The sequence below is a fragment of the Syngnathus leptorhynchus genome, chromosome 2, assembly GCF_054491065.1.
Source record: "Syngnathus leptorhynchus isolate UIUO chromosome 2, UIUO_Slep, whole genome shotgun sequence".
Taxonomy (NCBI): Eukaryota; Metazoa; Chordata; class Actinopteri; order Syngnathiformes; family Syngnathidae; genus Syngnathus; species Syngnathus leptorhynchus.
In genome coordinates this window covers 3,400,591-3,424,518 of record NC_141196.1, presented here as the reverse complement: position 1 = coordinate 3,424,518, position 23,928 = coordinate 3,400,591, and the positions used below count along the sequence as shown (strand labels likewise).

Sequence of the window (23,928 nt, the reverse complement as noted above, 5' to 3'; positions counted from 1 at the left end):
AGCCGTTCGTGCCTGCCAGAGTGTATTCATCAGTGAATGTTGATGATTGCCAAAGTGTTCGTACATGTACGTACACGTTGAGTTAGCATGTTGTCTGGCAATATTAAAAATCATTTCTTCATCTCATTTGCAGAGAACCGAGATACCATCGTTTTGTCGCTGGGACCCGAAGTCCAGATCGTTTCATCCAGAATCAAGTAGGTAGCAGGTCAGTTTTGATTTTCACCTTATTGTTTTATTGCACATAAAACAAGCATCTTTTATATACATACTATTTTTTTTTGTGCTCCCTGAAATTTCCTAAGATGGAATTGATATCAAGGAAGTATGACAAAGTGGCACATCTTGACTGAGAAGCAAACGTTGCACGTTGACCTGTTAATCCGCGTCCCCCGCCCGCGTTGGTGAGCGGTCGCCATTGTCGTCATCTGCCCAAGATGCCGCGTTGAAACCCGCCGGAGCCGAAACGGAGTGCGGGGCCACGGTATGTCCGAGGCCTTGGTATCGACCGGTCGAAGAAGGCGAGGCGGGCACGGAGGCGGGCGCGGCATCCTGAGACAGTAGCCCGGTGTGCTCGCTGTGCTCGGGGCGGGCGGCCGCGCCAAAGTACATCTTGTTGGGTCGGCCCAGGAAGGTGCGGCCTAAGGGACGAAAAGTTTCGGCTTTTCTTTTGTGTTCTCGTTTGAACGGCGGCAAAAGTGAAAGGACGTACTCACCAACGTGGCGGACCTGCTCGGTGACGTCGGCCCTGATGTCCGAGAAGTCCCACATGGCCAGAAAACTATCCAAGCACGTTCCTTCCTCTGCCTCCTAAATGTTCCACCCACAGTTAGTGTGTGTGTGTGTGTGTGTGTGTGTGTGTGTGTGTGTGTGTGTGTGTGTGTGTGTGTGTGTGTGTGTGTGTGTGTGTGTGTGTGTGTGTGTGCGCGCACCTGTACGTAGGGCTTGTGCGTGAAAGTGTAATGGTGCGCAATGGCCGCCAGGAACATTTCTATGCAGATGATGAAGTCCTGAATTGTGGGTGAAATACACAATGTGATCATCAATTGAAATTTGTTGTCTTGTGTGTGCTCACCTGCAATCCAGTGGCCACCGCCTCCACGCTGGCCCAGTCCCATGTACGTTTCTCCGAGATGACGCCCACCTTCACCAGGAACGCGATCAACACCGCCTGCCTGGACCAACAGCACCCGGGATCACGATGACATCAGGTGCTGTGTGAAATTTAAAATCGGACTCGATAGTTGACCCGAGTACCAGAAGGAGACGAAGACCACCAGTTTGACGCAGAGGAACTTGCCCACGGGCCTGATGGGGGTCAGCTCTTCTTTTAGCGCTCGGTAGAGCAAGACCAGGCAATACATGGCAAACTACACACAAACACACACAGTGTTTATCCAAGACTTAATTCTTGAAATCCAAAAATCCTTTTTTTACCAGCTGCGATATATTGTTGATGATGACCAGGTAGGACCAAGCGTTGCGAAAGCTGAAGTTGGCTTCGTCGTAAACGCCACACAGCTGACAGACCCTGAGGGACACCCAGGAAGACAATCACGTGTTTTGTCACCGAGTCGTCGTCACGGTTTCGGTAACCATTCTGCGCTGTCGCCGCCGCAGTGGTTAGCAAATCATGCTGTGTTGTTGCCATCGGGTCTACTTGAATTATGGTCGACCGTCACCATGACAACAGACTAAATGGGAACCTCTTGACATTTTACTTTGTAAAGTAAATGCAGTCCAAAAAAAATGGATCATGTCATATGTTACTTTCTTATAAGTTACCGGCATGAAGTACCAAAGGGAACTTACAGCGCCGTCACCGTGGTTACGGGCCGAACCACAGTGTACTGGAGAACTCCTAGTTTGCATCTGAAGAGCAGCACTCTGATGGGACATGAAGTTTTATTTTATTTTTTACACGCTACTCCTGTGACCCCCCCCCATCTCTTACTCTCCCATGGGCCAGGGCGGGCAGCAGCAAAGCGGTGGCAGGTGATCCTGCTGCTGCTGCACCTCCAGCATCAGCACCAGACTTGGATACTGGTTACTCAGGAAATTGAGCAGGAACACCAGGAAGTTATAGATGACGTACGCCTCGTAGCATTCCCTGCACGTGTCCACGTAGATGGCCAGGCCGAGATACCTCAGGGCTAGCCACTAGCGAGACAAGAATGAAGGGACACTGAGGACACATTGGGAAATGGACGTGAGTGTGTTTTGACTCACGCTGTCCAGACTGTAGATAGGCACCATCCATAGTATCCTGAGGAAGTTCAAGCGGGTAGTTAATGACATGTTGCTATGGTTACTAGGGTTTAAATTGTGGTGGCGCTCACCTGATGATTGGTTTCTGCAGCTCCGGCTGGGTGTAGTGGACCAGGTGCTGCAGGATGTCCCACAGCGAGATGGGAATGGTGAGGAAGACAAAGACACCGGCGATGAACCACGCTTTGCTGTGAGTCCCCACCTAAAAACACACACACTCACTCAGAAGATCAGAGGGGACGTTCATCAAAACAATTCCCCCAACCTTATCCTTGTGCAGCTCCCAGACACACAACGGCACCACAGCCAACAGCAGGACGACGTATAGGACCAGAACCAGCGGGCGGATCCATCGCCGCCATTGGACGCACGAGCACGGCATTGCGGGACCTATACATCGTGAGAGCTTTTAATATCGATCGGGAGATTCACTTAGTTCACTATTTAGTATTTCGCCCCCTCCCCTTTCCCAAGTCTGGGCACTAGATTTAGATCCTAAGCTCTCCAAAATAAGAGCCACAACTATATGTCCATAAATTCTTATTTTGTGCACTCATTACATCTATTTCATAGCTTTTTATATTCACATTATGTTTGGCCACAATTAAATTCCACCCATATTTACATCTTGGCTCCATACAAATTGTAAGCAGTATTATTTTTGATAAATATTGTTGTATATTGAATAAAAATAGCGTTTTAAATATCACAAGTCATAGTGTCTGCTGTACCTTATATACTTGTATACCTTATACTGTTTCTTTTACGTTTGAACGTCGAAGCTTGTGTTGATGGAGGCGCTGGTGGGCCTGCTGAGCTCTGCTGTCTTCTTGCAGGCTGCCGGGGGGGGGGATTCTGTTACCAGGCAACGCCTCTTCTGTCCCCCGCCCCAAACCGTTGTAACCTCCTCCCAGGTCCCGCCATACGATCCCGACCGACGACCACCGGCCGATTGAGCATTTGAATCAATCAATCGCCATCCACAGAACATGAAGGTACGCGCGAGCACGATGCGCGTGCTCGTCTTGTTTGTGTGTTGCGTCACGAACGCGAGCTCAGTCACGTGAAGACGTAGCTTTCGATATTAAAAATGATTTTACGCGTAGTTTAATGAATGAATGTTTTTTTTAAGTCATATTTACGGGGACGTGTCTGTATTTTTTTTATTTCAGTACATTTAAAATAAAGTAAAATGAGCAGTGGAACGGAAAACAATGGGAATTAAGTATGTGGCCTCTTGTATACATACATAAAACGTTTAAAAATATGAGTGATAGGACCCGTTTGATTTCGTTTGTTGGCTGTAGTAAAACAAAAAAAACGATTTGTTCTGTGATGCAGTGTTTAAAACGGCCACCAGAGGGAGCTGCTGAGTAAAGAGGCTTTACAGAATCACATTTTATAGGGAATTGAATGTGACAAACATGAAACGTGCACACGTTTTAATGTAAAATATGGTTCCTGTAACACATTTAAAGGAGTTGACTATGAAATGCGAATAAAATGAAAATGGTCTTTTCTCTTCCATGTTCTTGATTCAGCTTTGCGTGTGCTTGTACAGCAGCTCTGAGTTGGATTGGCACCAGCAACACAAACAGGACTGCAGGAAAAGACACACACAGAGCAAGAAGATGACCGACATGCTTTCAGGTATCGTGGCTACAAAAAAACATCTCGTCATTACCTTGAAGCAGTTTTTGAACTTCCTGGAGACAAAGTAGAGGATGATGGGATTAATGCAGGAGTTAATGGTGGCCATGTTGATGCTGAAGTAGTCCAACACCAACAGGAAGCTGAACAAATAAAAACAACTTGAAATCACTGATATAAAACAGAATGGAAAGGTTATCTACGAGTATACTTCAAAAGGTCACATCGATGTGCGTCGTGAGATTTGTAGGTCGTCCTCTTGAGCAGGCGACTGAGATGCAAGGGGAACCAACACAGCGCAAAGATCAGCACCAGGCAGAAGACGGCTTTAGCCACGTCGCGACGCTTTAGCGAGGGGAAGCATTAGCATCGATGTCGATCGTATACGTCGTTGACAACAAATTTGAGTCCAACCTGCTTCAAGTGTTCACTCAACGCAATCCGCAGACTTCCCTTGCGGTGTCGGAGCATTTCACAGGTCATCAAGCCGTAAAAGATGGCGGAGCACGCCAGCGGGACGCAGAAGTAGAAAGCAAACAACCACCAGTCCTTGACATCCCGATAAAACTGAAACACAAGTCAGAGACTCGAAGTACTTTGACGTGAGTAGAGTACTTTGGTCACACTCACTCACCGTCATGAACGGCGAAGTGGGCCGCAGCATGCAGGTCGTCATGGTAACGTTGTGGTGCTCAAAGGTGACCATGTCGAAGCCGACGGCCTCGGGTGCGGCTAGCGCGGCCGACAGCAGCCAGATGGCTAGGATCAGCGCCGCCGTCGCCGTGGGGATGCCCCTGCCCGGTACTCGCGACCAAGATGCCACCGCGCGGTACCTGGCGCCGCCATTTTGCAGTTCCGCTTCAAGTACAACCTGGATTGAAATTGTGCGCGTTTACCTGTCCACGCTGAGGGCGCACAGGTTGAGGACGGTGATGCCGACCGAGGCTTTCTGGAGGAAGGGGAACAGCTTGCACAGGACGAGACCAAAGCGGCTGTCCTCAAACGGCCAGCGCGTAGCTAAAAGCTACAAACAAGAATTTGTCTTAAAACCGTCATCACTCCTTCCATTTAGATACAGCTTACTCTTTCTTTCCTTTTCTTTTCTTTCTTTCTTTCTTTCTTTCTTTCTTTCTTTCTTTCTTTCTTTCTTTCTTTCTTTCTTTAATACAGAACAACTTACAACAAAGAATGAATGTATTAATATTGTTTTTTGTCTGAAATGGAAAATATTTCAAGTGCATCAATTTGCCTGGAAAAAAAAAAGCGCCACTGCCATCTACTGTAGCAGGTGTGCAATTACACTTTATTTTACTACGGTTAGATCTTTTTTCTTAAATTCCTGGGTCGCACCTTGTCCTCCTAGGGGGCCCGACCCGCAACTTTTAGAAGATCTGATATAGTATATCATAATAATGACATCATCTGAACGTACTACCAGCTTGCAAAATTCAGTGGGAGACGGTAACAGGTACCTTGTATACGTTGATGGGAATGTCAACGGCGATATAGATGAGGTCACCCAGGGCCAAGCTGGCAATGAGAGCATTGGGGCCGTTCCTCATGCTTTTATTCTGGTAGATGATCCTCAACAGGGTGACGTTGCCGACGACACCCACGACGAAGATGAGGCACGACACGACGGTGTTGATGCACTTGAAGGTACCGTCGATGGCCGTGGTCCTCGTGCAGCCGGGGATGGCGGAAGAGTCGGACCGGGACGAGGGAGGTCCCGTGTCACCTGGGTCAGGTGAGATGTTCCCATGGCAACGGGACCAGGCTGATAGAAGCAAACCAACCAGCAGTGAAGACAGCATTGTTGCCACTGTTGGACCTCAAGAACTCGGTCGGTATCTGGAACCCCATCCTGTGGGTTCCTGCTTTAGAAGGACACATGTCAACGCCCTCCCCCCCCCTTGCCACCTCCCAATGGAACATCTTGTAAACACAAATTTGCTTTTATTTTAGATAATAAAGAGTCGGCGGCCTCTCGTTGACTTTATTAGTACGTTTGAAGCGAAGCGTTGCCATGTGTCACATGTTCTTTATGTTGTCGACCTAATTGGTTGACTTAGAAAGAAAAGACGAGTCCCCATCTAACCTCAAAGATGAGATGTGTTTGTGTTGTGCGCCCCACGTGACTTCAGACTTTAACAAGTTGTGTGGCAAATCAAATGCATACAATTTCCATCCTCTTAAGTTGTCAACAACAGATGACAAAATGCAAAAGACTGATTGTACTTAGATGCATAAGTGGGTTAAAAATGATTGTTTTGATGAAATATTTTCATCATAAAAAAGCCGTCCAACAAAACCCCGGACTTTTTTTAGGACTCAAAAGTAGGACATGTCCGGGAAAAAGAGGACGTCTGGTCACCTTACTTAAATTTTATCGATAGAAGGATACTACACATTAAAACTACTCAACTCTCATGGACGCACACTCGGGAAAAGACAACTTGAAAAGCTCTTAAATCAGTTGGCACGCTTCAACCGCTAAGCAACCTGCTCTCGCTCGACCGCGCCGGCGACGATCGACCTTGGTTGCCATGGAGATAAATGTCGCTTGGGGGACGTACGTTGCCAGGGTAACATGACAGGCTGACTGAAAACAGAGCTCCTTGGTGACGCTCGTGAAATTCGAAGAGGAGACGCCGATTGTACGTCGTTGTCGCCAGGTCGAGTGGAGGTGAGCTAGCTACTAATTCAGGTTACCGCAGACAGGAAATAAGGCTACAATGTAAGTCCGTTCTCAATTGTAAATAAATGAGTCCACTTTACGAACAGGTCACAATGGTTGCATAAAAGTTGCTATAGGCTACTTCTGCGATTTTTATCCTCCTGTTTTAATAGGGTTAGCTAAACCTACTTTTCTGCCTTCGTGTCTTACTTTCTTCCTAAATTTTCTTTCTGACTTCTTCCTTCCTTCTTTCCACTCACCTGTTCTAAAATATTGGCCCCGCCTCCAGGTTGAGTGACAGCCGAGAATGGAAGCTCAAGGCAGCTCTCTACCAGGAGTGTCCTCGAGGGTCAGGAGGCAGAGAAGCAAGTAAGTTACACCTTGGAATTCGATCTGAGAATTGTTTCTTTACGATAAATCGATCTACAATTAAAAGCGCTACGACGGTAACGTTGGGAAATATTGACCTGATGTAGTTATTGGAACATTCCGTGTGTCTTTCATAGAAAGTCTGTCCAACACGTTGATAAATCAGCACAGAGTCTCTCCAAAGAAGATATCGCAAAGTGAGTTCGGTCGCCACGGTGACCAATTTGTTTCACTGTTAAGTATGAATTTGATTTGACGAGCGTTCCTTCACGTAGGTTCATCAATAGCCGGAAGCAGAACATCTGCGTGGGCCTGCTAAAACATGGCTTCCACAGGTAGCTCACGTGAATTATTGCTTGTATGTCTTGTTGGATAGTTTTGAATGGCTGGAAAAAAAAAAAAGTTCATATTATTGCGATTGTTCAAAAAAAAAAAGAATTCCCTTTTGATTTGATAGCCATCCGAGCGCCTCGTTGTCCAAAATGTTCAGCCGGTGCTTTTGTTCCAGGTCCTTCTCTGAGCTCTTCCTTCTGCTGCGGTTGGATCAGGAACGCCGGGAGGGGGCGGAGATCAACTCGGCTCTCAGTCTTCAAACGCCGCTGGAGGAGCAGCACGCCAAAATAGAGAGCATCGGTCTTTACCTGAGCCGCGCCGAACAGGCGCAACGGGACGGTATACCGACTCACTTCTGAGATCTGACTTTTCGGGGGCGGGGTCTAACGAACGGTCGCGGCAGGTCGCTGGCCGGCGGCGTACGATCAACGTTTACATTTGGGCGCCTATTTCACGGCCGAGTTGGAGGACTTGTGGCTCAGCTTGCACTTCTACCACACGTGCACCGACGCGCAGGAGGAAGGATGCAAGCGGCACGCCACCGAGGGGCGGGCCTGCTTGGCCGAGCTCTACCTGCAGCAAGGCACGCGACCTTCTTTCCTGAAATTCATTTTTATTCTTCCCTCAAATTATTTACCATCAAAATAAAAATTCATACATGCAGGTCAGCTGGACAAGGCAAGGGACCAAGCCGAACTTTGCGTGCAAATGGCCGACGAAGGCGGTTGGGTGGACTCGTCCGGTCGCTCCCTGCCGCGTCGAGCCCGCGAGAGCCTGTGGTCCATCTACAGCAAGCAGGCGGACGCTCGCATCAAAGTGGGCAAACCCGAGAAGGCTTTGGAGCTCCTCCACAAAGGCTACACCACCGCCACCGAGTGTGAGTAGACCGCCGTCGCCCGCCCTCGCCGCCATCCCCGCTCGTAAAACACCAGACGTACGTTGTTGCAGCTGCAAACAAAAACATCGAAGGGGAAGCCGCCTATCAGCTCGGACTCGCCTACTACCGAGTCGGAGACTACGACACGTCCAAACAGGTACGTGCGAACGCTTGAGAGTTGGCGTCTGAAATAAGTTTACTCGTTTTTTTTTTTCGCAGTACCTCGACACCTCCATGACCATCTGCAGCAGCACGGAGAATTTTGACGGCCTGGGAAAAGCTTACAAGGCCATGGCCAAGTTATATGAAAGGTACTCTCGGATACTGAAAACGAGATTCGACCTTTTGTGTCGACAACTTGTGTGTGTGTGTGTTTTAGTAAGGGAAACATCAAGAACACCATCAAGCTTTTGGAGACATTGGTTGACATCTCCCGGAGCAAGAGCTTACATCACCACCTCGTCGACGCATGCCTATGTCTGGGCCATGTCTACACTAACATGGTAACGCACTCACACACATATACACACGTACACAAAATCATGGTCCTCCCTCCCTCCCTTGCAGAAACAGTATGACCAAGCTCGCGAGAGCTTACTCCAAGGTTACAACGTGGCCTGTGACATCGGAGACGTGGCTTTGGTGCAGAAAGCTCAGGTAGGTTATCTGTTTTGTTTCATTTTTAATGAAGTCCTTTGACGTAAGTAGTTCAATTCCTTCTTGTACTTTCACCAGTTTCTTTTTTTTACAAATGTGTGTAATGTTACAAGCGTTTATGTCCGTCAGGTGTCACTGGCCAGTGCTCACACTCGTTGCATTGTGGGGAAGTACAGCTCGGACGTGGAGTCGGCAACGTCGCCCGCTCTGTCACGGCTGCTGGCCTGGAAAGTGTCAAGAGGACTTCACGAGACCGGCGGCAATGCTGACATCTGCGACTATTAGACACGTCATGGACTGAGTTACCTTGACGTTTCCACGAGCCAAGGATTGCAGGATTGCCAAGGATGCCAGCAAATGTGTCACTAGCACTACTTTCCTTTTAAAAAATTGAATAAATATTTGACTGTGACACACCCTTGTTTTTGAAATACGTATTTCTATAATGAATAACTTTCTTGTTGGGCTCTTTCATAGAGCAGCTTCTCTATGCTAACATAAAGCCATACAAATCAAAGCTATTATTATTATTATTATTATTATTATTATTATTATTATAGCGTTTCAATCCACACTGGGATTGTTGGTGGTGCACTCAGACAGCCAATTAATAAAACTAAGTAATATTCTGGGGGGTGGAATTAAAGGAGAGAAAGTACACGAGTTTTAAAAAAAAAACATTAGGTATCCAATTTGGATACGCTTATTTCAACTGTTGACTTCCATGAAGAGGAAATTAAGAAACGCACTCGAACGACACACTCTTGAAGCAGGCCGATGCACGTTTTAACCAAAAGATGGCAGCATTGTACTCCTCAATTTATTTACCAACTCCTATTAATATGAAGAAGAAAGAAAACGTTGCGTTTGAGGAACTCTTGACATCGCAACAAGGAACTCTTGTCAAGCGGACTACGAGTGGACAAGAAGGACCCGAGAAAAGAGAGCCGTCACGGGTCCTTCAGCGTTTCACGGGGCCGCCGGGTGATCCGGAATAGGCCGGCGCTGAAACATGGGACTGCTGGCCACGATACGGAGGGAATGGTTCATCATTGGGATTGTATTCGTGATATTGTCGGCTAAAGTGCAGCCCAGCTTCGGTGTCAAAGGAGGTGAGAACAGGATTTGAATACGACATGACGACACATAATGGACTTCAAATAACCCGCAACTTGTTGTGTGTCATCTCTGCTTTGATCTTCCAGACGTCGATATTTTGCCACTTATTCTTTTAGATCAGTATTTTAGAATATTTGTGCTGAAGGCGAGTTGAAAGATGATAAATTCATCTGACATATCACATCAGGGGAAACATTTTAGACGTTCTCTCTAAATTGCATGTAAACGTGCGATCCGGAAGTTTTGCAGGGAGTTTGTGTGACACGTTGCATTCTGTACTTATGTCAACACACACACACACACACACACACACACACACACACACACACACACACACACACACACACACACACACACACACACACACACACACACACACACACACACACACACACACACACGCCTCTCCCATCGCTACACATTTGGATCATAGCCAGTGAAAGTATCGCTTGGGTGACGATAAAATGTCTTGTCGCGATCGTAATTTACTCGAGCAAACACGTTTATCATCCTGGATGATAAGAGCTACCGTGTGATGCGTTCAGGGACTACGGTCCATTACATCTTGTAAGATAACCCTGCTACTGAGTATGACATGTTGCCTTGCTGATTGCAGAGTTGAACTATTAAACGGGACGAAGAAACGTGGCTAGGTATTTCCATGGTTACCATAGTGACCACTCTTCCCTTTGTCTGCCACAGGACCACTGAAGCCAGAAATCACCATCTCGTATCTGGCGGTCTCGCTGATCTTCTTCAACAGCGGTCTCTCGCTGAAAACAGAGGTGACAATGAGAATGCCCCAAAAATTCTCTGGATTTCACATTATTCTTTTTGCGTGTGTGCAGGAGTTGACCAGCGCTTTACTTCATGTCCGCCTTCACCTCTTCGTGCAGTCCTTCACGCTGGTCTTCTTCCCAATGACCATTTGGCTGCTGGTCAGAGTGCTGGCGCTGACTAACATCGACCAATGGCTGCTCCGAGGGTAAGACTGCATGTGAATGTAGTCTTTAATCTGAGCACTGTTGACTTTACCTCAAAGTACTTACAAAAGTCTCATTCATGCCCTCCCCATTCGCTGCAGTTCCTGACGCACTTTCACTCTGAAAAAAAAAAAAAAAAAAAAAAAGTTTTACTGCTGCCATGTGTATCGCATTGAAGGCATCCAATCCCTGAAGGTAACATGATCACGGTGTCATCGTTGCCTAGGTTACAGACAGTGAGCTGTATGCCGCCTCCGGTCTCGTCGGCCGTCATTCTCACCAAAGCCGTCGGTGGTAACGAGGTAAGACGCACCTCGCGAGGTGAGAAACAATGTGTCGTTGCCATGGTGACTGATTGGGTTTATCTCACCAGGCGGCTGCCATCTTCAACTCTGCATTTGGGAGCTTCCTGGTGAGGTTTGAGTGGCGCAGTGCTCGTCAAGAACACGAAGCACCGTGTCAGCATGTTTTTGTTTTTGTGCAGGGTATCGTGGTGACACCGACCCTCCTCCTGCTCTTTGTAAGTCGCATCTGACAAGCCAGTCAAAAAGTATGAGTATCTACTCAAGTAATTTTGATCCAGAAAGTTTTAATTCACACAATGATAGAAAAATGAGAACTTAATTTTTGATGCACATTTGCCAGTATGTGAAATCTTCAGCATTTTGCCATTTGTTGTCGACTTAAAATGACACAATTGCCAGGTCTCAGGTCACAACCAATCACGGCTCAGCTTCAGAAAACTGGTGAGCTGTGATTGGTTGTGGCAAGTGTGATGTCATTTTCAAGTCGACAGCAAGTGGCAAAATGGCCGCCCCCTGAGATGGATAGAAACAGGTCGATTTTTTTTCTGTTTAATTCATATTCCACAAACCAAACATGAATCAAAACATTGTGTTTCAACTAGTTGGGGTGCACACAGAATATTACAAATAATCTTATGGGGTTGACTAGGCTAGAAAAAAATGAAACAATCTACTCATCAACTTTTGAAGTATAAAGTTTTCAAATGTTTCTTCTAGCTGGGCTCCTCATCCTCCGTGGCCTTTGGCTCCATCTTCTCTCAGCTTTTCATGACTGTGGTGGTGCCGCTCATCGTGGGTCAGGTACGCCACGTAAACTTGGTGGCTGCGACGAGCGCCGCCTTAATGATGCTCCTCCCCATTCCTCGCAGGTGTGCCGCCGCTTCCTGAGGGAGTGTCTGGAGCGCAGGAAGCCTCCGTTCGGCACCGTCAGCAGCGCCGTCCTCCTCATGATCATCTACAGCACCTTCTGTGACACCTTCAGCAACGCCAACATGGAGCTGGACCCCACCAGCCTGCTGATGGTCGTCCTCATCAGTGAGCGCACGCACATCCTCAACTACCGGAAAGACCGAGCAGAAAATATTGTATCTGCTCACGGGGGATTTTTTTTTTCTGTGTATATTTGCGATTGCTCAGTTCTGGTTCATCTGAGAAAATTGTGTGATCCCCTGTTTCCTTGCAGTTTTCTTCATCCAGCTGACTTTCATGCTGTTCACTTTTGGATTTTCCAGCAGGTGAGCGCCGTTCTCTTTCTGTCTATTTCCAAAGTTGTCTAATCTCTACACGTGACACCACATCGTCCGCCCGGCTGGTTATTTTCTCCTCAGAGCCGGCTCAGGATTTAGTCCCGCCGACACGGTGGCTATCATGTTCTGCTCCACGCACAAGTCGCTAACGCTAGGTACGAGCCCGCCTTTACCGTCACGGTAATGAGATGTTGCTGGCATTGATTGGCCTGTGTCTGACGGGTGCGCAGGTATCCCCATGCTGAAGATTGTGTTCGCGGGCGACGAACGTCTGTCGCTCATCTCGGTCCCCCTGCTTATCTACCACCCGGCCCAGATCCTCCTCGGATCCGTGCTGGTGCCGACCATGCGCGGCTGGATGACCGGCCGCCAGAAGGTGAGCGGTGAGCATGCCTATTCGTTCCTCATCCTTCTGCCAGACTTTTTGGAATCCATTTAAAAAAAACATTTTTATTACACGTTCAAGCTAAATTTCCAAAAATATTCTTGTGGCATTTGAAGTGCTTGAGAAAGACTTTTTTTTTTTACTTGTGTGTGGGTCCAGCAGATGACCAGCCTGCAGCCCGTCTGACCAAGTGAGCGGCTCACCGAACGATCGTGTGCCTTCCCGTGGCCAATCAGCTGCGACCTCGGACACGAGGACCAAATGCTGGCTTGCCGCCCTCCGCAATGGACAAAACACAAAACGTTTATTCTTCTTTATTTAACAAAAGCAAAGGTACACATTTTATATTTGATAAAGGACACGTGGGGTGGCTGGGACCTTTTTTTTTTTTTTTTTTTTTTGTCTTTTCTACATTTTCTACTCAGCATTCCAGCTTCCAGTAACAGGGAATGTGAACTTTTGTTACAATGGTTTTGATATTGTTACAAGAGTCTTGAGGCTAGATGATGTATTTAATTTAACTTAAAGCTTTCAATGTTTAATAGTGATGATGACCCAACATGAACATCGTGTTTTCATGTGTTTGATGCTACAAACGTTTACAAAGCATTTTACCCCCACCTAATACCAAAGAGTTTCTACTTTGAGTGTCACGGCACATTTACTACTTTTGAGTCGACAGAAAGAATCAGAAATGTTCCTCTATTTTCAGAAAAGGAAATAAATCCAAATCATTTTCACACTGGATTCCATCTCAGTCTCCAGGCGAGGCTAGTATGTCGTACTCGGCAAGGAGCACCAGACTGTTCTCTCGGATTCGGCGGACTCGCACCAAATCGCCGCACTCCTGAACGTGGATCATCCCTCGCTCGCCCCTCCCGTAATCTCTCTCCCGGTCGTGCAGCGTCACCTCGGTGTGTTTTCCGCAGGCCTGTCTGTAGACGTAGCGCACGCCGACCACCAGCGCCATTCCCAGACCGGCCGAGCAGCCCAGCAGCATTCCCAGCTCCCAAGAGCTATGCCTGGTCACAATTTCCGGATACTTGCCCGCCATGCCTGGAGTTTTCAAGGGATTCAAGGGAAGTTTGGTGTCCAGTTTCGGAGGTTTTGGTTTTAGTTCCTCCCCGATGTTGGAATGGAGTTTGTGGCTAGAGGTTGATGGATGATATTTTTCTTTGGGGTTAGAAGATGCAGTGTGGGTCTGTCTTTGGGATGGCAAAGGTACGGGAGAAATTGAGGGGCGGTTGTTGAGGGAGCGACGTGGAGCTGGAGAAGGTCCTGGATGTGGGGAAGTTGCTTGGGAGGAAGGTGAGGTAGCCAAAATAAAAGACAAAGATCCCACTGAGGTGAGAGGAAGGTGAGAACTTGAACGGCTCAAGGAGGAGGAAGGCATGGCCGTAGACCTGGTGGTGGTAGGAGATGATGGGGAACTTGTGATTCCTGGGACGGAGGTTCTGAATGGACCATGGAGATCGAACGTGGCTGATGATGGAGAGTTGATGGAGCTACTCAAGGGAAACGTTGATGTTGTGGGGGACATGGTTTGGTAAGTGGAGGACAGAATGCTTGAGAGCCATTTAGGAGTTGTAGACATAGGAGAAGGTTTTGGAAGACGGGAATAAACAGGAATGGTTTGTTCTCGGCTGGAAGAAGGTGTGAAAGGATTCTTGGTTGGGTATTTGGCGACGTTATGGCTTGGTGAAGATTGGCTGATAACACCTTGAGGAAAATCAGAAGAATCAAATGTGCTCATGTTTTTTCCTGTTGTGGTTGAAGCATGTTCAGACTTTGTTGTGAAAACCAAAGTGTTTAATCTTCGAGTGGAAACTGACGGTTGACTGTTGTGAGTCACAGTTTGAGGATGTTCTTTGGACCATGGTTGTGGTCTCGTTCTTGCTCCCTCAACAGCTTTGTCAGATGGGAGAAGATTTTTTAAGGTGTTGTTAACGTGCTGCGGAGATTGAGACACGGATGTCTGGAACAGAGTTTGACGAGAGCTATTGGGAGGATGCGATGGTCCATCTCTGGAGTCTTCGGGCTGCAGAAGAAAACTTTGGGTCGTAGACTTCAGAGAAGTCGGTAAAAAGTTTGTGGAGTTGGAAACTGTCTGGCTGGAAGGACTCTTCATGGACTGTGACTGAAATGAAGACTCAGACTGGCTTCTTACGTCATGTGTCGTGAGGCTCTTCTGAGATCTACTTTGGATCTCGTAGCCAAACAAAGCCGTTGGGACATGAAGCGGTCTTGTCGGTTTATACGATGTTGGCTCTGAGGGGTTCGTGTTAAGGAGACGCTTATTTTCTGAAGATGTTAGTGAACTTTGTGTTGACGTCTTTTTTTCTACACCCTTCCAATGTTGACGAGAGACACCTTCATCTGGTGGGAAAGGGGTGATGAACGGATAAGGATCTCCGCCTGACTCTTCAGCCAGAGATCCTGAATCCAGGTAATTGCTGCTTGAATGATCTCTTGACATTTGTAGGACTGAGTAGTTCTTAGTTCTTCGACCCTTTTGGTACCTTGCGAGCGTCACTGGACTTGAAGCGCTCTTCCAGACCTTTTTGGGAGTAAAGCTTTGCTTTCCTAATGAAGCAGAACCGATGAATTGATTGGGTTGGTTCAGTGGAGCTTCAGGCCAAAAGATGAAACCAAAAGGACTGTTAGTCATGAAAACACAATTGAAGGTTCAAGCCCTATGTGTTTGTACCTGGTATCGGAGTAAAAGTCTCATCATGAAGACCAAAAACTGCTCGTCCTGTCTCGGCTCCTGTTGTGTTTCTTGAAGTCCAAAGACTTCGAGTCCCATCATGCACCACTGCAGACTTAATCCCGGCCCAGTAAACAAAGTAGGACTGAACCACTGTGATACTATGACAAAGAAACCCCCCCCCCCTGTGAATCTTTGACAGAAATGTGCATGTTTGGATTCTGGACTCACTAGAAGCGAATGTCTCCGACGGGTGCATCAGGAGCCCTCCACACGAACGACAGGTTTCGCTTCAGCTGTTTGTCCGAGTGGGTGAGCGTATCGCCCTCCGAAAGGCAGCGCAACGTGTGGGTCCCGGGCGGGGCCAGGGTCCAGGATCCACCCACCAGAACCGGACCTTCTGCAGGGGACCCTGCCCCACCTGCGACTCTAGCTGTGGCTTCTGAATCTTCAACACGGCGGGCCTGCAGCAAGAAGCCCATGAAGTCCCGAGAGCTTCGGACTGTCACTGCGAACCGAGGATTGTTTTTAAGCCTTTGGACCGTCGTTACATTATCATTATTATCCATCAGCTGGAGAATGTGTCACCATTACCTGTTACCAACTGTCCAGGCAGATACGAGTCTACCGACGTACGAATTGTGACATAGCTCTGCTGCGGGTCCTGAGATTGGACCCGAATGTGGCCCGGCCTCATTGCCTGGCAGGAAGCGGGACCCGCGCCGCGAGAGAACGCAGTAGCAGGCAGGACAAAGCATGACAAGATCACGGTTGTCCCCAAATGAAGCAGGGAGGACTGCATCTTAGCAGGACATAAAAAGGAAATCTAAGACTGCTGCATAGAGAAATCCACGAGTATTTCTTATTTTTGGCCTAAATCAAGTCTTTGGACTATTTTTGGGACAACATAGATTTTGTAAATACAAGATCCATCTAAAAAGTGATGACATTATTTATTCCTACCTTGCTAGGATGTCTTCTCAGTGCTGAGCAAATGTGTGAGAGCAAGTGTCTGAAGATGAGCTGGAGGGATTTTGGGCAGGGGACTTTGAAGTGAGGTGGTAGGGAGGTGGGTGGGCATAGAGCCACAGTTTCTAGATCTGCTGCTGGTGCTTCTGAGCACTCCCTCTAGTGACGATTTGAACAAGCAGGTTGGCCCAACACTCAAGAAAGGTTCGAGTAAAACACTGGATAGATTTTTGTCTTAAGTGTTGTCTCGAGGTTCTATAGTTCTACAGGATTAAGACCCCCCCCCCCGCCCCCACCCCTCATTCAACACACCAACAGGATGTACACCAGCTGCAGCCACCTCCCTACAGGATCTCCGGAGCATTTGAACAGAGGCAACCCCCCTCCTCCTCCCTCTGAGATCACAAGTCCAATCCAGTGCCACATGCAGGGTTGTAGTGCGCTTGATTCCCAACCACATTTGTTTTCTTTAAGATATCATAAAAGTGTGCCATGGGAAATTATGTAAGACATTCTGGTTCAGTTCTTACACTTTTGGGGGCTGGCTTGAATCAGCCTCTATCGTTTGGAGCTGGAAAACACACTACGGACACCAGACGGCATGAAAGATGTTACGTGGAATATCAGGTGGAGATGTCATAGGTGCGTCACCGATGACCCTAGATTCAAATTCAACATATATTTGATTGATGCAGTAAAATAAAAGGTGACACTTGCCGGTGCTGGTGGTTCTCTCACGTTGAAGACGCTGGTGGTTGCATGTGTGTCACGTTACTGTTGTTTGTCTCCCTCTAGAGGCTCAGGCTGGGCATTACAGCAGTCGACGTGCCTGCCCCACTATATGCCATTGCCATGAAGTTGCAAAGTCCACCAAATTTTGTGTCACTGCATTGCTTTCACAAGTTTTATGATATACTATGATGCAGACTTAGTACAAGGCCAAACTTCAAATCGTCTTCCAGGTGTCAAAATTGGGCCCAGCCCTTGACACATTTCAGTCGCCGTGCTCCCCGGGTGATAAAATTCTCACTTTATTCATGATTCCGGTACCAAATTAAAAAAAAAAAAAACATTACCCCGGGCGCCATTTTGAACAAAAAGGGCCGTTTCCAATGAGACCAGATAACCAGTCTACTTGGGGTTGCCTGGGAATATCTTGCTTCTCTCATATGAGGTTGGTTTAACTGTTTACTTATTTTGCTCAAGTTGAACAAAAAAATAAAAAAATACAGAACCTTTTTTGACAACGAATACAAAGTTCAGATATTTTCAAACGCTCTTCATAGTGTTGACTGTGTTGTTCTGTTCAAATGGACAAATGTTCACCTTGCGTGTGCCCGTGTTAGCTCGGCGCGTGGACGGACTCACTGCGTCCCTTTCGCGCGCGCGCGCACGCTCACGCGTGTGAACGAGAGAGAGGGAGAGAGAGAGATAAAGAGAGAGAGGGAGAAAAGAGGCGGAAACCTCCATCTGCCCTGCTCAGTGACCGACCCGTCATCCTCCTCTCGGCCTGGAAAAAGACATCTCCGCGCGGCTTTCGCCTCACTCCTCCCCTCGCCCCCCTCCCTCCCTCCACTGGCACTGTCGGAAAGTGGCGGAGCAAGCCCGGGGGTCGACGCAAGAGGGGGGCAAAAAAAAAAAAGAGCCAATTTACCGCCAGTAAAATGTGCGGTCTATATATAGGCTCTGCCCCGGACTGCACCATCTCAACCACCGCCGCCACCTGCCCTCCCGGCACCGGTAAGTCTCCGAGGGTTAGCGGGGAAGGGGAGCCGGCGACGAGGCGTCGTCTGGTCGTCCCAGGGCGGGTTGTCGACGCTAAATGACCCGAGTGGATGACTTCAGAGGTCTCGTGAGGTCGAGTTCCGCTCAGCCATGTTGCAGGGGCGTGATGGAGAGAGAGAGAGAGAGAGGGAGGAGGGAGGGAGGAGGGAGGGGGCGACTGGACTCTTGACACCTGCCCTGCTTCCCGGTACCAGCTGAAACGGAACAATTTCCCCCGCTTCGTTGGTACTGAATTGGCGCACCGTCCTCCCACGCCGGGAATTGACTTTGTGACTCGGTGTGTCAGCCATGTTGCGACGTGAAAGGGGACGAGCGAGTGCTTTAGAACTCTGGCTACGTCCGAAAGGTTCGGACAGCGACCGTCCGAACGGTACCGAGCAGGGAGGAACGGGGTCACGGTCATTTCCAGACTCCCGTGAGGCATGAATGAGTCGAGAGGCTGGAGCGAATCGGGTCTTGTGGTGTCAGAGTGGACCGATTTATTGTTCGATTATTATTGACATATTTATACTTTGCAACAATTTGACTGGATAACGATTCCACTTGGAGATTCTCGTCATCTTTTTTTATGTTTTTTTTTCCACCACTTTAGATTGCCATGTGTGGACTATTTTTTTGAGATTTAAAAATGTATTTAACAGTAAAAACAATGTTTTTGGCCTGATTCCATTCGATTGTCAAGGTTGCAAATATATGTGAATTTAAATGATTTGCTTATGATTTGGTAAATACAATTAGCATACTTGTCAACAATTATTGTATCTGAAGATACAAATTTGCAGAATAACTGACAAAAGTCATAAACGTGACAGTTGTGTAGAAATTCACTCAATACTGTCAAATGAAAGCCTCGTGGAGCTATTGCGATGCGTCGATTCATCGATATATTTTAACCCCCATGATCACGATTGATTTCTGCCAGTAAGGTCATGGCAGGAGATGCTGGAGCCTGTTACCATGGCGATGAGATTATGACATTATCGGGCCTTATCCATTCAATCATTGCCTAATTAGAGATTCACTTTGATGGTGTTTTATTTCTTGTCATGCTCGTCATCCACCTTCCGTCTTGTCTCTTGTTTTGCCTTCATCCTTCGCTCACAGGTCACAATCTGTCAGAGGAGTGAGATTTGCATCATGCTCTCCTCTCCTCCGAGTGGCCAAGAACCTTCACGTCTTATTTTAGCATCCCTCCTCTCGTATCGCTCGCCTCTCTTCTGAGTGTGACTCTCTTACTCGTCGCTGGAAAATGAAGCGTGGGCCGAGCGTGTTACAGCCTGCTCCTCCTTCGGACGCGGCCGGTCGACACACTCGGGCGGCTCACGCGGAGTCGCGCGCGGCGGGTTCGAGCCCCTTCCTGGCAGCCACCTCTCTCTTCAGCCCTGATGTCAGCACCAAGATGGCGTCTGACCTTCTCATTAGGATGTCAGGTGGTTAAAACACACGCGCACAAACGAGGCGTCGGTCTTATGTCTGTGTGTGTCTTCAGAGGCTACTCAGAAGGCTCAGGTTCTCCCTGGGGGTCGAGCCGAGGGACGAGGGGGACAGCAGGAGGAGCCGGGCCTGGCTCTGTCCCCCGATGGTCCCGGAGCCAGTCCTGACCCACCCTCGCTCACGCACACACCTGAAGGGGATGCCGCCACTGACACGCTGGCTTCAGACTTGCTCAGGAAACTGGCAGGTTTGTGCACCTCCGTTTGTACGAAGAAATGGATTAAGTCGTTTGTTGATAGATAGAGAAGATGAGCAAATCATGTTTTTAAATGGCAGAGAGTCAGCTCCTGACCCGGCCCGACGTGAAAGTCAAGGAGGAAGAGGAGTCCATGGAAATCGAAACGCAGAGGATGTCAAGCGTCATCCGTGACGGACCAATAGGAGATCTCCGAGGCGATGGAGGTCACTGTCTTCTGGCCGTGAAAACGGAACACGGCGGAGTGGAGGAGACGGAAGATCCACATCTGGACGCCGATGTTCCCAACGTTCCGCTTGGTGTCAAACAGGAAGGGGAGGAAATCTCCGCTGACAACCTGGCGGAGCAGATTCTCCTCAGAGGGAAAATGGAGGAGGAGACCCGACCCAGGTTATTTTCAGGGGTCGCGGCGGAGGAACAGCAATTCTTTGGAGACCAATTGTGTTCCGGAGCCAAAATGGCGGAGCAGTGCCTGCGGGCGGCCCTATGGCAGGACATGTCCGTCAACCTGGCGTCCACGTTACTGCAACAGCTCTCAGGTATCACATAGCACCGTTTACTTTTGTCACGTCAAGTATCATGTTCACCTACCGCTTCTGCCGCCCTCCAGAGCGGGTCGCTAAGTCCGGCAGTGTGCTTACGCTGAGGACCAGCCCCCCTGCCAGGAGCAAGTGTGTGTCCTGCTACTCTCTTCTTCTTCTTCTTCTTCTTCTTCTTCTACTTCTCCTAAGTAGTGTGTCCATGTCTTTGTGTCACATGTAGTCCTGTCCTGAAGGTGGAGCCAGCTTGGTCCTCTCCCTTGGAGTCTGCATATGGTATGAAACACACAATCAGAACTTCCCTGGAACCATTAGCAAAATTTCATTATGGCGCCCTCTGTTGTTATTATTATTAATTGTATATTTACAAACTGTAGCGTCAACTCATAGCAGCATGCTGGCGTGTTTTCATGCTTCTTTTGTGAGCCTACCATGTGTGTCGCATATATCAGTAATTGAGTAATTAATTGAATTAAATGTATAAACTGTATCGGTATCATGAGTAAATCCACTGTAAATTCTGCAACTTAGCCACTAGAGGGCAGTATAAAGAAATCACGAATACACACATAAAGCTCAAACAGTCTCAAACATAACACTTTTTTTCTCTATTTATCCATAATCTGAAAAATTCCAAACTCTTTGCCTGTTATTTGCTATTAGTGCCCCCTAGTGGCCATCTAGTGAAAAAACTTTCATTGTTTTGCCTGTCATTCTTCATATTGATATTTGTTGATTTATGTCTCTGACAGGCACCCCAAGCAACCCACCAGGAAGTGCGAGCTTCTTCTACAGGTGAGTTGTCCTCATCCACCGAGAAGCTAGCTTTGCCGTCGCCACGGACACAAAGGACCTTCCTCCCCTGTGGTCAGGTGTCACGTGTGCGGCTTCGAGACCGACGGGCGCCTCCTTTTCCGATCTCACATGACGGAGCATCGGCGGCAGGAGCGTGGATCCTTTTCACTGCGCTGCTGCGTGTGCGACCACTCCACCAATCAGGAGGCGGCCATGAGGGCGCACGCCGACAAACACGTGTTGGGCAGACCAACCAGGTGAAACTCTTAACTCCCCAAATTTTGTTTTCTATCGTGCCCGCTGCAGCTTTCTAGTTTGTCATTTAGGGGAAACAAAGTGTGCCTTTTAGCATTTGGGTTATTTCAAAAGGTGCTGAAGGTTTCCGAGTATTTCAACCAACTGAAGCTAAATTTGCTGCCACGGTGCTTTACGGGGGCAAAAAAGTTGCTAGCGCCAAATGTGTGACTGCATCAACGACTGCGCGCGGCGCTAACCGCCGCGCTTCACCTCCACCCCCGCCAGATGCCCCCTCACCCTTCCCGCCGGCAGCGCGCCCACAGTTGCCACGGCAACCCCGCCGGAGACGAGCACCTCGGAGCATCGCTGCCGCATCTGCCAGAGGTCGTTTCCCGGGCAACCGGAGCTGCTGGTTCACTTCCAGGGTCATCGCCAAGGCAACCAGTACCGTTGCGAGCGTTGCGGCCACCTGACGCGCACCGCCAACAAGCTGGTGGAGCACGTACGCGTGCACACGGGCGAGCGACCCTTCACCTGCCACCTTTGCCCGTACAGCGCCAAGCGGCGGGACAGCCTGCGCCTGCACTGCAAGGTCAAGCACGGAGCCAACGCCAACGTGGCCGCCGCCAGCGCCCCCGGCAACGTGCACACGCACCGCTCCTACGTGCACGCGGACAATCCCAGCAAACACGTTCGGCGGCTGCACACCAACGTGCCCTCCTCATCTTCATCCTCTCCTCATCTTCCTCTTCAGGCCTCGCTATGTGAGCTAGCAGGGTGGAGGGATTTGTCTCCTCTCGTGCCCATCACGACTCTCCTCTCGCTGAAGCCTCCGTCCGCTCCCTCCTCTTCCTCTTCCTCCTCTTCCTCCTCTTCCAACAAACATTCTTTCCTCGGCTACCTTGGCTTGACATCTTTATGAATGTCTTCTTTTCTCCTCTGTCCTCATCTTTCGCTCACGATGGATGTAACGCTCCCGCCTCCCCATTTGAGAATGTCCAAAACCGACACGCTGAACGGCGGCAGCGGCGGCGCAGTCCCCGCCGCCTGTTTTTCGCTCATGATCGAAGTGCTAGCTCGTAAAGCACTTGACTCCTTTTCTTATCTTGAATTATTATTACTATTCAGTACGTGTTGTCCTTCAGAAACTGCCGGCTTCGTCAAGTTTTTGGGTGAATTTACAACGTGATGGATGATGACAGCCATTATCATCGGACCAAAACTGTAAATATTACCTCGAGGTCATTAGCACCCTCAAAATTTTGGTTTAGCTAGCAGCTAACGGCGATTCATGTTAGGGATGCTCCAATATACCTTGGCAATGGGGAAATAATATTGCCCATAATGCAATAGAGTTGCACTCGACTACATTCATCTTTGTCTTTGCTATAGGGCCCCTAGTGTTCGAACAAGACACGAAATAACTTCATTTATTTGAAGTGCAGCAAGAAAAACTTGCAGTTGGATGTTAAAATTTCAGATTGTTTATCTAAAAGGAGTCATATTTAAATTAGACCAATGAAAAATTGGTTAAAATAATACAAATTTTAATCATCTGTACTTTCTATCGACAAGTACTTGCATGGAATCTGGAAAAAAGTTCTATTGGAGCATCCCTAATTAACGTGATGATTGCCCAAATTATCTGCATGAAAATGTATCAGTCTGTTTTTTTTTTGTTTTTTTTTGCCAAACCAGTTCGAAATCAATGCTGCAGTATGTTTTGTTTCCTTTTTGTGTGTTACTTATCTTGGTTTGCTTGCATTGTAGTTGTGTTCATGGAGGTTCTGAAGGACAAAGATGCTCTTTCTGATCTTTCTGTTGTATATAGCCATCCATGTGCACTTTGTTGGCTTGCTGATGCAAAAAAAAAAAAGACTCATCATAAGATTTGCGCCATTTTTTTTTATATACGTATATCGCATACCGAGATTGTTTTCCGAGACAGTTTGACCAGCGACTGTCGATTGATTGTCTTGTTACAAATAAGCTCACAGATTCAGCAAGAGTCAGAGATGGATCTCGGTGAAGAAGGTCGCTGTGGTCTATTCTGCTGAATCCTGTTTGCTTCTGCTTGATCAATAAAGTTTCATTTCACAAATGACGCCTTCGTTGGTTCCTTTTCTGATCATGACCATCATCACAAAGTATGACGAGAGGTCGGAAATTAATAAATAAGTCAGAGCCATGAAGGTCACAGTCCTCACTGCGCACACACACAAACAAGTGGGAGGATGAGTGTCAATCGCCATGGGCCCTGCCCCACTGTCTCCCCCCCCTTCTGGTTGCCACGGTAACCTGGCCTGTTGTAGCCGAGGGAGCTTTACAAACAGGTC

The 23,928-nt window shown here is 48.1% G+C and overlaps 6 protein-coding genes and 1 long non-coding RNA gene across 10 annotated transcripts; 4 read left to right on the top strand and 3 right to left on the bottom strand.

Moving 5' to 3' along the window:
• Positions 1–213: 213 nt before the first annotated feature.
• Positions 214–3,257, bottom strand: LOC147060165 (transmembrane protein 184C-like). Of its 2 annotated transcripts, XM_085931542.1 has the most exons (12): positions 3,017–3,257; positions 2,534–2,658; positions 2,340–2,470; positions 2,230–2,266; positions 1,955–2,160; positions 1,813–1,887; positions 1,438–1,531; positions 1,258–1,370; positions 1,076–1,175; positions 933–1,010; positions 717–810; positions 214–641 (listed from the first exon to the last, which is right to left on the bottom strand). In XM_085931542.1, exons 2-12 carry the CDS (start codon positions 2,648–2,650, stop codon positions 379–381), a joined length of 1,308 nt encoding a protein of 435 aa, XP_085787668.1. In that variant the 5' UTR covers positions 2,651–2,658; positions 3,017–3,257; the 3' UTR covers positions 214–378. The 2 variants fall into 2 exon arrangements, with proteins under 2 accessions (XP_085787668.1, XP_085787676.1); XM_085931550.1 differs by lacking the exon at positions 2,534–2,658 and having other exon boundaries at positions 2,340–2,489.
• LOC147060164 (uncharacterized) lies at positions 302–5,088 on the top strand. The gene is made up of 7 exons (XR_015068312.1): positions 302–2,209; positions 2,360–2,458; positions 2,549–2,667; positions 3,105–3,263; positions 3,830–3,918; positions 4,397–4,520; positions 4,617–5,088. It is a non-coding gene; the product is annotated as an uncharacterized LOC147060164 (long non-coding RNA).
• LOC147060163 (endothelin-1 receptor-like) lies at positions 3,711–6,483 on the bottom strand. Of its 2 annotated transcripts, XM_085931585.1 has the most exons (7): positions 5,391–6,481; positions 4,815–4,942; positions 4,553–4,751; positions 4,333–4,485; positions 4,130–4,263; positions 3,953–4,061; positions 3,711–3,868 (listed from the first exon to the last, which is right to left on the bottom strand). In XM_085931585.1, the coding sequence occupies exons 1-7, from the start codon at positions 5,730–5,732 to the stop codon at positions 3,806–3,808; spliced, it is 1,128 nt and encodes a 375-aa protein (XP_085787711.1). In that variant the 5' UTR covers positions 5,733–6,481; the 3' UTR covers positions 3,711–3,805. The 2 variants fall into 2 exon arrangements, with proteins under 2 accessions (XP_085787711.1, XP_085787702.1); XM_085931576.1 differs by having other exon boundaries at positions 3,711–4,061; positions 5,391–6,483.
• ttc29 (tetratricopeptide repeat domain 29) lies at positions 6,364–9,232 on the top strand. Its single transcript, XM_085931563.1, has 12 exons — positions 6,364–6,655; positions 6,885–6,964; positions 7,102–7,161; positions 7,240–7,299; positions 7,473–7,636; positions 7,701–7,880; positions 7,962–8,174; positions 8,246–8,331; positions 8,394–8,485; positions 8,554–8,677; positions 8,742–8,831; positions 8,961–9,232. The coding sequence occupies exons 2-12, from the start codon at positions 6,903–6,905 to the stop codon at positions 9,114–9,116; spliced, it is 1,287 nt and encodes a 428-aa protein (XP_085787689.1). The 5' UTR covers positions 6,364–6,655; positions 6,885–6,902; the 3' UTR covers positions 9,117–9,232.
• A 458-nt stretch (positions 9,233–9,690) lies between these two features.
• On the top strand, positions 9,691–13,179 carry slc10a7 (solute carrier family 10 member 7). 2 transcript variants are annotated; one of them, XM_085905593.1, is made up of 12 exons: positions 9,691–9,943; positions 10,653–10,735; positions 10,799–10,935; positions 11,160–11,235; positions 11,307–11,345; positions 11,418–11,453; positions 11,956–12,039; positions 12,108–12,273; positions 12,422–12,473; positions 12,567–12,640; positions 12,716–12,868; positions 13,033–13,179. In XM_085905593.1, exons 1-12 carry the CDS (start codon positions 9,844–9,846, stop codon positions 13,062–13,064), a joined length of 1,032 nt encoding a protein of 343 aa, XP_085761719.1. In that variant the 5' UTR covers positions 9,691–9,843; the 3' UTR covers positions 13,065–13,179. The 2 variants fall into 2 exon arrangements, with proteins under 2 accessions (XP_085761719.1, XP_085761718.1); XM_085905592.1 differs by having other exon boundaries at positions 13,030–13,172.
• A 54-nt stretch (positions 13,180–13,233) lies between these two features.
• On the bottom strand, positions 13,234–16,541 carry reeld1 (reeler domain containing 1). Its single transcript, XM_085905594.1, has 4 exons — positions 16,172–16,541; positions 15,809–16,085; positions 15,578–15,738; positions 13,234–15,498 (listed from the first exon to the last, which is right to left on the bottom strand). The coding sequence occupies exons 1-4, from the start codon at positions 16,377–16,379 to the stop codon at positions 13,625–13,627; spliced, it is 2,520 nt and encodes an 839-aa protein (XP_085761720.1). The 5' UTR covers positions 16,380–16,541; the 3' UTR covers positions 13,234–13,624.
• A 3,039-nt stretch (positions 16,542–19,580) lies between these two features.
• Positions 19,581–23,665, top strand: LOC147060159 (uncharacterized). The gene is made up of 8 exons (XM_085905591.1): positions 19,581–19,761; positions 19,821–20,012; positions 20,102–20,560; positions 20,632–20,692; positions 20,784–20,836; positions 21,313–21,355; positions 21,433–21,612; positions 21,878–23,665. Exons 1-8 carry the CDS (start codon positions 19,581–19,583, stop codon positions 22,512–22,514), a joined length of 1,806 nt encoding a protein of 601 aa, XP_085761717.1. The 3' UTR covers positions 22,515–23,665.
• Positions 23,666–23,928: the final 263 nt, after the last annotated feature.

Bases quoted from the DNA above. Each gene is read 5' to 3' on its own strand.
- LOC147060165 (XM_085931542.1), bottom strand. From the start codon at position 2,650: ATGCCGTGCTCGTGCGTCCAATGGCGGCGATGGATCCGCCCGCTGGTT. The intron at 2,471-2,533 runs GTTGGGGGAATT...GTGTGTTTTTAG, and splicing joins GGGAGCTGCACAAGGATAAG to GTGGGGACTCACAGCAAAGC. The intron at 1,888-1,954 runs GTAAGAGATGGG...ATGTCCCATCAG, and splicing joins CCGCCCTGGCCCATGGGAGA to AGTGCTGCTCTTCAGATGCA.
- LOC147060163 (XM_085931576.1), bottom strand. From the start codon at position 5,732: ATGCTGTCTTCACTGCTGGTTGGTTTGCTTCTATCAGCCTGGTCCCGT. The intron at 4,943-5,390 runs GTACCTGTTACC...TCTTGTTTGTAG, and splicing joins TTCCCATCAACGTATACAAG to CTTTTAGCTACGCGCTGGCC. The intron at 4,486-4,552 runs GTGAGTGAGTGT...CTTGTGTTTCAG, and splicing joins CCACTTCGCCGTTCATGACG to TTTTATCGGGATGTCAAGGA.
- ttc29 (XM_085931563.1), top strand. From the start codon at position 6,903: ATGGAAGCTCAAGGCAGCTCTCTACCAGGAGTGTCCTCGAGGGTCAGG. The intron at 7,637-7,700 runs GTATACCGACTC...CGGTCGCGGCAG, and splicing joins CGAACAGGCGCAACGGGACG to GTCGCTGGCCGGCGGCGTAC. The intron at 8,486-8,553 runs GTACTCTCGGAT...TGTGTGTTTTAG, and splicing joins ATGGCCAAGTTATATGAAAG to TAAGGGAAACATCAAGAACA.
- slc10a7 (XM_085905592.1), top strand. From the start codon at position 9,844: ATGGGACTGCTGGCCACGATACGGAGGGAATGGTTCATCATTGGGATT. The intron at 11,454-11,955 runs GTAAGTCGCATC...TGTTTCTTCTAG, and splicing joins CGACCCTCCTCCTGCTCTTT to CTGGGCTCCTCATCCTCCGT. The intron at 12,274-12,421 runs GTGAGCGCACGC...GTTTCCTTGCAG, and splicing joins GCTGATGGTCGTCCTCATCA to TTTTCTTCATCCAGCTGACT.
- reeld1 (XM_085905594.1), bottom strand. From the start codon at position 16,379: ATGCAGTCCTCCCTGCTTCATTTGGGGACAACCGTGATCTTGTCATGC. The intron at 16,086-16,171 runs GTAATGGTGACA...CTCGGTTCGCAG, and splicing joins GCCTGGACAGTTGGTAACAG to TGACAGTCCGAAGCTCTCGG. The intron at 15,739-15,808 runs GTGAGTCCAGAA...TCTTTGTCATAG, and splicing joins GTCGGAGACATTCGCTTCTA to TATCACAGTGGTTCAGTCCT.
- LOC147060159 (XM_085905591.1), top strand. From the start codon at position 19,581: ATGAAGCGTGGGCCGAGCGTGTTACAGCCTGCTCCTCCTTCGGACGCG. The intron at 20,561-20,631 runs GTATCACATAGC...GCCGCCCTCCAG, and splicing joins GTTACTGCAACAGCTCTCAG to AGCGGGTCGCTAAGTCCGGC. The intron at 20,693-20,783 runs GTGTGTGTCCTG...TGTCACATGTAG, and splicing joins AGCCCCCCTGCCAGGAGCAA to TCCTGTCCTGAAGGTGGAGC.